This window comes from Salvelinus fontinalis, chromosome 34 (assembly GCF_029448725.1).
Source record: "Salvelinus fontinalis isolate EN_2023a chromosome 34, ASM2944872v1, whole genome shotgun sequence".
Taxonomy (NCBI): Eukaryota; Metazoa; Chordata; class Actinopteri; order Salmoniformes; family Salmonidae; genus Salvelinus; species Salvelinus fontinalis.
Window position 1 is genome coordinate 24,954,742 of NC_074698.1, and position 11,443 is coordinate 24,966,184.

An 11,443-nucleotide genomic window follows, 5' to 3' on the forward strand; every position below is an offset into this window, starting at 1 on the left:
GCTTTCTGATTGGTTCTAATTTACATCACTCGAGGACAAAGACTGCTTTCAGACTTCTGTTGGCCGTCCTTACCTAACAAGATACCTTCACTAGAATGCAGTTGGTTGAGAGACGTTTATAGCTTTCCTTCATTGGTTAGATTTTCTGGAGGGATTTCTTCCATGTGAAAGCTTCCCTCTGATTGTTTTTTTGGTCGGTGTGCCAGTGGAACTTTTCATGATGAACGGACATTTGTGAAATGGTTAAACTTGGGCGCCGTCCTGCGTCGTGTTTACGTTAAAGATGTCTGTAAACAATTATATTATAACAAAACTTCATATTTTTCTTACTAAATAATTGGGGCGGTGCGGTAAGTTTATTACTTCAAGTGGCTTCATAAAATATGCAAATTTTTAATGTTTATGACTATAACGTTATCTCAGCAGTGCGAACGTTAGCATATTTGCTAACGTTAGCTAGCTAACTACTAATACTCACCCTACCCTCATTTTACGTTATCCTCCTTGAAATGATTGAATTCTCCCGACTTTACCAAGCTAACTTAGCTAGCTGACTACCACATAGACCTTAGCCGGCTATTGCATTGAAGTTCACGATATGCACAACACAGATCTACTGTTAGTTAACGAATAACGAGTTCTTGTAGAAGTGGCCTCCACCGGTGTACCATCCCCATGACAACACAAATAATGTGCTTTGTAATGTGCATGAAAATGATATATTGTCAATAGGAGGCAAAAATTATGCATTTGATCAAATACGGGTAGCTATTAGTGGCTTATTCACGTATTTGTTAGCTGACGAGGTAAAACTAATCAAATCACGTTTTATTGTTCATTCTGGAAAGGTTAAACTAGAAGGTTATCTGAATATGTGTTGTTAGCTGGATGAAAATAAAAGCACAAGCTAGCAAACACTTTCCATTTGTGTACATTTTGCACAAATGTTTACTGTGCAATTGTTGAACATATACCATAAGCAAGCAAGCCAGTGCCTTCCTAATTTGAAAATTAGATAAAAGTATGTTTATCAAATGTTTCCCTTATGTTGATGTCCAGCATGTTTATTTCTGTTGTCTTTACAGAGAAAGACAGATAGAGTGAGGATGTTGATCTAGTTTCCTGACTTGCTCCCCTAAATAGTCTGTCCAATGGAGGGAGATGCCATGATTCCCCCAACCCCTTTCTGTAACCCCCCTCACAGCGAACCTCCATCCCACCTTCTCCCTCTTTCCTCCATCACCCCCAGGTATAGTTCCCCTGGCACCTTTTGCTTCCCTCTTCCCCTATTGTATTTATATCCTTGCTTGTTTGAAACCCATGTTTTTAACCACCATCGCAATTACTGAGAGCTACTGGTGAAGAGTCCAAACCATAACTGTTCATTTCCCACAGCTGTGAAGATGGCAAAAAGCCTGGTGACAGGAGGAGGAGTGGGCGCATTCAGAAGACATCGAAGAAGCAGGAGCCCAAAGACACAGTGGCGGATTCCAGACAAAATACATCCCCTGCCAAGAGGGAGACCAGTGTGGTAGTTTCATGTTTAAGTCTTAATGGTTTCTTAGATATTATAGGCAACTTAAAGGGTCTTGTTTGGTAATCAGTTCACTCCTCTCTGATCCTTAGATGCAAGTGTCTCAGTCCCTGTCAGTAAAGCTAATGAGTGTTGATCCCCCCTGCAAACAATCGCTAAAAAAGGTATGCAATAAATGTCTATTTGTGCATGGGCCACTTTCTACTGTATCCACTCTAGATAATCTGTCTGTACATTAGTGGTGGTCGGTGCTGGTTAAGATTAGGGTGGACAATTTTTTATTACATTTGTATGAGCATGGCCTCATTTCTATTACAGCGTATTGGATCACTGTCATTCATATTCCATTTATCCTGCTCAATGTAACATCGATAGGTTTAGGCTACTACATGATACTTCCACATGATTTTCCCTATACCCATCATGAGGTTGCTACAACGTAGCCTATGAATTAAAGTGTATAATTTAGGTGCACAGGCTGCGCAACAAATTGGAGTTATCAAGGTGACAGACAGTGACACATTAAATACCTCCTTGCACACTTGCCTGCATCTAGCTGATCTTGGTGTAATCATTAGTCCAAACAGTTGCAAATGAGAGTTTCATTTGGACAAATAGGTTTATACCTGTTTCACCCCATTTGCTTCTGTTTAACAAAAGTTTCTCAACAGAGTCGGTGGAATGAATACACCCAGGATCACCCGCACTCACGGTTCACTTTCATAGCAGCCACATACAAACAGCATCATCAATTTGCTCGATGTATAATTCCTTCTCCTTCCATCTACGCACTCTCCTCTCACCTTTTCCCTTCGCTTGTGGTCTACTGTTGGAATGTAGCCTAATGGAAGAATGTCGCAAATGCGCTTACCCAGGTGATCAAGATGAAATAACAATAGCCTACGATTGGTACGGCTATAATATTAGTTTTTTAAAAGGTAGTGTGATCAGTACAGAGGGGTTCCGATCTATGCGGTAGCGAGGGTTGGTGTAAACAGAGGAAGAGTCAGGTTTTTAATTTGCAAAAATAAGTGATGTATTTAATGTTCACAGAATGGCACTCGACTGGTTAAAGAAAGGAAACAAAGTCCTAGCTCGGTTCAGAGCACTTTACTTACACACCAATGAGCCTTTCGATAGTCAACAAATTAAATAGTCTCTTTTGTGGCTTAGCTTGGCATTGGCTCGTGTTTACGGGAATCACTCACGTTCTTCATCTTTTAATTCATTCTTTGTCTTTCGATGTCCTCTTCTGTCCGTTTCTGGGTTTTTTTCGTTCTATATTTGTCCTAATTTCTTTGTCCGTTCCTTCCTCCCCTCCTGCGGTTCCCACTGTTCTCTTTTTTCCCCCTGTGCATAATTGCCCCCGTGCCTTCACCTGTGCCGGTAATAAGTTATGTGATCGGAGAATCCTGTGACGTTGGCAGGGATTCCCTGAGTGCCCCCGCCCCTCTGACTCCCATTTACCCCTACACCTCTGGATGGTTCACAGCAGGCTAATATAACTGATATTTGATTTTCTTTATGTACATGAGAAACATAGCCCTACCAATTTGTAAATCATTCTGCAACCCCCATTCCTGAGAGAGAAAATAGATGATACGATCATATATCAACGATGTTTGGACAGGACCATGTGTCATTCCAGACATGGCCCATCCCAAGTGCACTATGTTTTGGCAGTACAGTGCCCTACACAATGCTCTGGTGTAACCGGTAGAAATATGTAAATTAATCCTCTTACACGGTCTGCTGCATCTTAGAGATGCACAGCAAGGAGCAATAATTGGTGTCTGCAAACATGACTGACCTAACTTGCCGATAGCCAGACATCCTCAGTGATGTTTACATTAACAATCAGTTTTATTGCAGATTGTCGCTGTCTATATAAAAGCCATTTTGCAACCAAAAAACAACTTTTTTTGTGTTGCATAAAATCTTTAATAACCTATTTATTTTTCATGGTCACTCTGCGTGATAAAGGCAGAGGCAATTATTGGCAAAGTGATTACACTATATGGATATGTTTATGATGTAAATATTTACTTTGCAGAGCGGTTTGGATCTCAATGTTGCATCAGAATGTCAAGTGTCTAAGTGAGTATGATGACTTGCATAGAAGTTCAATGTTTTTTGTGTGCATATGACTTGATTTGTTCAAATGTCTAGAAACTAAGTGTTTTACCATGGGTGGAGAAATTGATTGAGTCAGTGGCTGTTTCCATTAACCTATCAAGGGATTTTTGTCAACATTTAGCAAGTTCGCATAGAAAATAGATGCAACATTTGCCTGCTACGGTGCGTTTCCAATTAACTATCTCGTGTCGATTTAAAAACAGCTGGACATAATACGTCACACCTAAAAAAAAAAAATGTATTGGTTGAAGTCTTTCCATTAACCATTTAGGCAAATTGAGCATTAATAAATTGGTTACTGCCTGTATGCCCTCCAACCCATCTGTTTTATGTTTTGTGTGGCCTTCAAAAGCCAGCATGTATAGAATGCAATAATTGACTATTTGCCACATTCTAATACAGCGTTTCCCAAACTAGGGTCGCCTGATTTGAAAATGGGGTCATGAGAAACTTTGAGATAAAAATAAATAAAATTGCTCTTGGTTCATAGAACTGGGGTTACATCAGTAACCTCTGATAGCTGCTAGATGCAGTTGTAATTAACAATGGTTTCTGTATTTATAAAAAAAATATTTTAAAAAATGGGTGAACTCTTTTGAACTGTTTAAGCAACAAAACATTATGACCCCATCACTGAAAGATGCAACTTTGTTTCCCTCTGCAATGCCCACAAGCCGCTCAGGACTCATTAGAACAGAGTGGACAAGACCAGGCGCTAAATAAGACTGGAAGGAAAAGAACATCACCAATGATAGTATTTTCTACAGAAAAAGTCATACAAAATAATTGCCGATCTTTTGAACTTCCCAATACCTTTCTGGTGCATTTGTCACTTCAAACCATACTTCCTTCAGATTTAAATAATATCAAAAGCACTGTCGGACAGATTTTTAATAGACTGTCATAGTCCCAATGAAAAAAGTGAACATTGGCTGTTGATTCTATCACTTTATTTACATGGTGGGGTCGCTCCCCCCAAAAGTTAAGGAACCGCTCATATAATTCTCATGTGCCACTGTGAAACCTGCACTCCTGTAGATCTGAAATAATTGGATGGTGAAACTTGCATCCAGCCAACCAGAAAAGCAAGGCGAAGCAATTCAGGCTTTCTTGAAAGTCAAGACCAATCTTATCTTGCAAAGAAACATTATTTTCATAGTTGAATAATACATTTAGATAACAGTAGGCATTTAGAATTAAATGTTGAGTGGAGCTTTATAGTTGGGTGATAACATCACGTGCCCCACGTACCTTAAATTATTCAGCAATAATTTATTTAAAAATATATAATTTCCATCATTTGTTGCAATAAAGATTAACAAAAATGTAAATCCGCCCCCTGTCGAATGGATACAAATGTTGTCCATCATTAGAAACTCTCCTATAGCTACTGTTTTTGATTACACGTTAATGCTTTTTTTTTTGCATTGCTTTTGTCAAATTAACCTGGGTCAATGGAAACCTGCCTATTGAGATCAGTGATCATGGAGGGTGTTGCTCAGTTGGCCAGGTTGATCTCTTTTGTGACGAAAAAGGATGGAGGAAAAATAGATGAAGTGAAATGGATGGAGTTAAAATTTCAGATTAGGGGAAGGCTTGTCTGATTACGTTCAACCTCTTCATATCCCCAACTGTAGTTTAAGGTAGGGGTACTAGTCAGGGAATTATTTGGTTAATATTCATTCATAAGTATTAATGAAAACAAGCTGGTAGTGCCTATTCTTAGTTTGGATGAATAATACCATTACACCTAATTGTAGTTTGTTAAACATACCTGTATTTTGTACAATAGTGTTGTTTTTCTCTGTTCATGTGTTCTTTTTTGTTTCTTTCCATTGTAGGAACAAAGACACGAAAGGCTCAAATAACAAAGCGATTCCATCCTTCTCCACATTAACTTTAGATGTAAATACTACTGGCAAGACTGAACATGATTTCAACCAATCAGGCATGGAGGCGGATAAAGAGATTGGCTGTGGAAAGTCCCCTGGAAACCAGACCTCTGTGAAGCGATGGGTGATTGGCCCATTGTTTCAGTCATTTAAATCCAAGATGGCCAGTTTCACACAGATTGTCATGAGTCCCGTCCGACTTTTCAAACCCAATGGCTCCCCACCTGAACCAGATGTAGACGTCTCCTCTGCCTCTCATAGTTTTCACCAACAAGGACCTGGGTACGAGCTAACCTCTGGCACAGTGCAACACTTTGAAGCTGGAAGAGGAGGAAATGACCCTGCCTCTTGTAAACACTTAAAGTTCAGCATGGATCTAAAAACCCATGACACTCCAGAAGAGGATGAGTTTTCTCTTGAGGGGAAACAAAATATGATGCCACCTGGAGATGCGCAAAGGGACACCTGTATGTCAAACAGCTCAGAAAAGGAGACCAATAATAATGATTCATTACCTTGTATGCAGCCTAGTCCTCTACTCAGAAGCAGTATCAAGTGTGGTTCTGAATCAACGGAGTCCCAGTTCAACTCATGCTCTTCCACGTCCTTTCAACCCCCTGACCCCTCAAGTTCCTCATGTGGGTCCAAGCTGTCTCTCATTGTTCAAATGGAGGAGCAGGTGGATTTGACAGGGGCTCACCAGAGACCATTGTGCCGAAAATGTGTTTTTCTAAATGAAGCTGCATCACAGAGCAGTCCCTCTGCTGCAATTAACTCATCTGAAGCAGACCGCATCTCTAGTTTACCAGCTGAAGTAGGAATCTGTGAGCCGAAGGCTAAACGGCTTGCCACAAAATCGTATGTAGAGTACAAAATCTGGGACTGTTTTGACAGTGAAACATCTAGTCCATTATACTCCTCTTTCTACAATACCCCTTCTGAGAGTCTATGCCAGACAGATGATGACAGCATAAAAGCTGTTGGTCTGCCTCAAGACCGAAACATGTTGGTGTGTGGTTCCCAGTCACATATGTCTATCCGGAAAAGCCCCAGAAAACCTGTAAACACAACACTGAACAACTGTGCCTCAGTCAGTCAGAGTCTTCAAAAGCAGATAGATGAGTGTGAAGGAAAGCAAGGCTATATGGCAGGCTCAGCAAAGGAAGTTAAGAGGAGATGCAGAGCAACTCTTTTTACAGCGATCAAGAGAGACGCAGAGAAAAAGAAAAGAGTGAATCTGACGAATAGAGAGCGATGTGAAAAGGTTACAAAAGAAGACACGGTAGATGTTGAGTTAGAAAGTTACACATTAACATCGGTAGAGCACGCAAGTGATGTAGAACTTGTCCAGCCGGGGGTTGGAACAAAACCGTGTGCAACTTCTAAATCTCAGTCTCTTAAAAGTAGGGTGCTGCTTCGGGTTAGCCAGAGTTCTACCGTATACATTGAAACCACTCAAAACCCATCTGAAACACATGTACCTCTGATGGAGGTGATGAAGGACAAAGGTAAAGGTCGAAGTGGGCGTATTAAGAAAAATGCGTCTCTCACAGTAATGGCCACTTCAAGTAATGGGAGTGTACTAGAGCACAGTAATGACAGTTTGTGTGACAACAGCATAGCAGCCAGCAATAGTAGGGGTATGACCAGTGCCTTGAGTTATGGTGACACTGACTCTAGTTCAGCATGTAATATGGAAATGGTAACTACCATGACAACCGCTTTGATGAAAGAAAATCATGAACTGCCCGTCTCTGAGCAGCTCTTGGATATCAAGGGGAAGTGGCCTCAAACGTCATCCAAAAATCAGCAAAACTACATCTGTAAGAAGAGGAAGATTTCCCCAGTGGTTGAAGTGGCGTCATCTCAAAATCAACAAAAGTGTCTGAAGTTGAATGAGATCACTTCAGAAGAGAGTCGTCCACTAAAACCACCGAAACAAAATAAATCCAGGAGGTCTCATAACTCAAGCTCAACCCAACAGCTTGGCACGTCTTCAGGGCTAACTGATGTTGGTGCCGATCATTTGCACTCATTGAAGCCCAGCAAAGATGACAATGTCCATGTATCTGCTAGATCTTCAGACGTTACACAACAAACATTACAGACTAGCGCAGTGGTGGCTGTCCACAAAGACGTAGGTTGGGGAGCAGAAATTAGTGGGTCTGACTCTAGCAAGAGCCCAAAGAAGAGTCGGAATGGATCTAATAAAATGTCTGTCAGTGATGCGTTACTGATGGATAAGAGGTTTGTGGAACCACTTGGTGGACGTAAGAGAGTCAGCCGAGGTCCGTCCACAGAGGACAATGACGAGACAACTCAGTCCCTGCAACTTAATCAAATAACAGTTGAAGCAAAAAAGAGAACTGTGCCTTGGCCTGTGCGAACTTATCCCAAATGTTCAATCAAGCTGAACAAAAATATAGTGAAACATTCTATGGCTATGCAAGGAAATTATGTGGCAATGGGCTTTGATGTAGAAGTGTTTTCCACTGCCTCTGAACCAACTAACCTTGGCCAGAACAAGACTGTTGACCAGGTGATGGAGGAGGAGCAGGGAAAGGAGGATGAGTGTTCTGAACTGCCTATACCCTCTGAGACGAGGCTCAGGGGGAGGGGGCAAAAAAAGAAGCCAAAGAAAGCAGCGACTCCATGTAGGAAGCACAGGCCTGTGATTAGGAAGAGGGGGCAGGAAGAAGAGGGGGAGAGAAATACCGCAATTGGTGAGCAGATGGACTTTTCATCAGATAACACCACCCTTAACAAGCGTCTGTTGCGCAGCTACTCCTGCCCAGAGATCCCTGCTCTCCTCCACCATGACAGCCACTGGACCACCTCTCTGCACGGCAGGATCCTCTCCGTACCCCGGCTCCACCCCGCCCTCTTTCCTCCTGTCCCCACTCCTTCTGCACTGTCCAGATGTCCACGCCGTCATACTGTCTCTAGTGTGGAAATTGAGCGGGAGATAGCTCCGTTATGCCTGCGTAAGGAGGTGTTCCCCTCAAGAAGGTCCTATTCATTGGGCAACCCATCCTACCACCTGTTACCCAGTGTGCCACTCTCCGCTTCCATCTCTGTCTGGGCCTCCTGCTTCCTGTCAAGCCCCCTGGCCTTCCTCTCCAGGAAATTGCAAAAAGGAAGTCTAGCTGCCACTAGTAGTGCTTGCAGTCATGATACCTCCCCTTCCCCCTCCAGTGTTTCCTCTTCCATTTCACCATCCTGCTCTTCTGTACGTCACCTGTTCTCCAGTTCCGACCCCTATGACCTGACATCAGACATATCCTCTGCTTCAGTCTCCTCCCTTTGCAGGTAAAACACCACTTTGTCCTTCGTTCAAAAATAAATATTTTCCTTTTTGATTACGGTAGTTAAAAATGATTAATTCCACCATGTTTCCAGTGCATTGTCAAAGATTCCCTTGGAGAATGAGACAAGCCAGCAGCGTGAGGAGGATGGGGAGAATGTGGAGGACAGCAACCGTTTCAGGAATGAGTTCGATGCCATTGGGATGAGAGAGGAAAAAGCATTGTCAGATTCTGAAATTAAGGTACACTCACCACGTAATATTTAATGTGAACTATGTCATTTACATATGACATACACTATGTGATTAGTTATGAAGATGAGTAGATAAGTGAGTCTGGCTTTAACCCACCTTCACCATGGTAACACTGGTGGTGTTTGCACAGTTGGAAACTGACAAACATGAGGAACGAAGGAAAGTGTCATCCATTCGAATTCGCAAAGCCTTACCCAAACCCCTCCACAACCTCACACCCATGGGCCTGCCCAAGCCTATCAGGTATGTGTATTTGAAGTGTGTGATGGTGTGCCTTTGTGTATATGGTAAACTTGCTACCTGTATTCGTAAAATGTGATGACATGAATTACAAAAAAAACAACTAATCTGTTGTGTTCCAACAGGGTGAAGAAGAAGGAGTTCAGTTTGGAGGAAATCTACACTAATAAAAACTTCACCAAGCCCCCTGAAAGGTTACTGTTCACTCATGCATCTTATTGTTCATCCTACAGTACATGTAATCATCATTGTAATGATTGACTGTAACTTTCCTTTAATTAACAACTTCCTTGCTCTGTGTTTGTTTTTATTCGTCCCAGACGGCTGGAGACCATATTTGAGGTGCCACTCAGTCGACGCGATGGGTCTCATTCCCTCCTTGGTCAGAAGCGCATGAAGCGTTTTGTGGAGTTCCCAGAGGTTGGTGTGGCCAGAAAGCCAAGGAAGCCACTTGTTGGTGATGGGGCAGGGGGTGGTTTACCCAGGAAAGCTGGGGTTGGCTCTCCTTTTGGAAGGCCCAAGCGTGGGGGTTGCCCCTCTTCTAAAGATCACCCCACCCTCAGTCTACACGAGCTTGATTCACTTCTTTGCTCCAAGCTTGACCAGCTGGATTCCTGGTTAGCTTTTGACCAGAATATCTGTTGACAAATGCCAATCAAAGGGGTAGACAAAAGCACATTTACATTTTCGAAAATATTCGTATTACAAATTGCCCAGCCCCGTTGCCTTCCATCCAACATCAAGCTCGTCCTCATCTTCTGTAATTGTTTACAATGTTTTTCTTTTGTGGGGGTGTATTATTTACCTTCCATTGAGTCGTTTAAAATGATAATTGAAGAAATTTTGTTTTTTCATTGTGTACTATTTGTAGATAACGATATGGAATATACTGTTATTGTTTTATTTGATTATCTATGAATGTAATGCATTTTATATCATTGGTTTAGGTCAGTTCGTGCATAAGTGTTTGTGTATTTAAAACTGCTATTATTTCTGCACTCAGTTTTGTTGATAATCTGCATTCTTAATATGCCAATGACTCAGCCTTTTAATCATTATTAAACACTTTCTGCTTTATTAATCACTTGCTACCGAATCCTAAATTTGGAAGCTCACATGCAACTCAAGTCTTTGTGGATATTATCCATTGACATCAATGTATATTTACACAGCAGTTATTGTATTTTTATTTTTATTTTTTATTTTACCGTTATTTTACCAGGTAAGTTGACTGAGAACACGTTCTCATTTGCAGCAACGACCTGGGGAATAGTTACAGGGGAGAGGAGGGGGATGAATGAGCCAATTGTTAACTGGGGATTATTAGGTGACCATGATGGTTTGAGGGCCAGATTGGGAATTTAGCCAGGACACCGGGGTTAACACCCCTATTCTTACGATAAGTGCCATACTTCTCAAGTAAGGATTCTTACTAGCCAAACAATTTCCAGATGTTAATTCACAATTTAGCTGTAGGTGCAAACCTGTTATTGGCAACTAGCATCAAATGGCAGCTACTTTCAAGATATATTGAATGTTGAGAATTCTGTTTTTGGCCAAATTACAGCTGTAAGAAAATGTTTCTGGTTCTGACAATCAAACTTCATATTTTTTTTTAGAACCGTCCTTTTATTGTTGCCTGATTATTCCTGCAAATTTTTGACTTGTATACACATTACATTGTATTGTTTTCTTCACCTCCGGATCATAACTATAGCAAATAAAATGTATATTGTCCATTTTATACATTTTTGTAAAACATTCTATATAGAATTATTACTTGTGTAAAATTGAACATAAACGTCATGACACTTCAATGAGTATTTCTATGGAAACATTAGCATGAATATTTTCATCAATGCAATGAGTTTAATGTTTTGTATCATTGTGGATTGTAATATTTGTTTTGATAGCAATATTTAATTGAAAATTGCTAGTATATACAAATTACTTTTCTGTTAGATCACATTTTTTGTAATTATATTTCTGAAAATATTTGTCTTTACTGTGTGGTTTGTATTGAATAAATGTATTTGTATGCATTTCTTGTTACAGCTAGAGAGTGACTTTATATTAAGTAAA

General features: G+C 40.9%; 1 protein-coding gene across 4 annotated transcripts; it reads left to right on the forward strand.

Annotated features, from left to right (window-relative positions):
- The first annotated feature begins 100 nt into the window (after positions 1-100).
- Positions 101-11,413, forward strand: LOC129833575 (uncharacterized). 4 transcript variants are annotated; one of them, XM_055898266.1, is made up of 10 exons: positions 101-350; positions 1,086-1,249; positions 1,396-1,531; positions 1,627-1,698; positions 3,588-3,631; positions 5,512-8,871; positions 8,962-9,109; positions 9,252-9,364; positions 9,487-9,555; positions 9,682-11,413. In XM_055898266.1, the coding sequence occupies exons 2-10, from the start codon at positions 1,152-1,154 to the stop codon at positions 10,004-10,006; spliced, it is 4,365 nt and encodes a 1,454-aa protein (XP_055754241.1). In that variant the 5' UTR covers positions 101-350; positions 1,086-1,151; the 3' UTR covers positions 10,007-11,413. The 4 variants fall into 4 exon arrangements, with proteins under 4 accessions (XP_055754241.1, XP_055754242.1, XP_055754243.1 ...); XM_055898267.1 differs by having other exon boundaries at positions 1,144-1,249; XM_055898268.1 differs by lacking the exon at positions 1,086-1,249 and having other exon boundaries at positions 179-350.
- The last annotated feature ends 30 nt before the right edge of the window (positions 11,414-11,443 follow it).

Bases quoted from the DNA above. Each gene is read 5' to 3' on its own strand.
- LOC129833575 (XM_055898266.1), top strand. From the start codon at position 1,152: ATGGAGGGAGATGCCATGATTCCCCCAACCCCTTTCTGTAACCCCCCT. The intron at 3,632-5,511 runs GTGAGTATGATG...TTTCCATTGTAG, and splicing joins TCAGAATGTCAAGTGTCTAA to GAACAAAGACACGAAAGGCT. The intron at 9,556-9,681 runs GTTACTGTTCAC...TATTCGTCCCAG, and splicing joins TTCACCAAGCCCCCTGAAAG to ACGGCTGGAGACCATATTTG.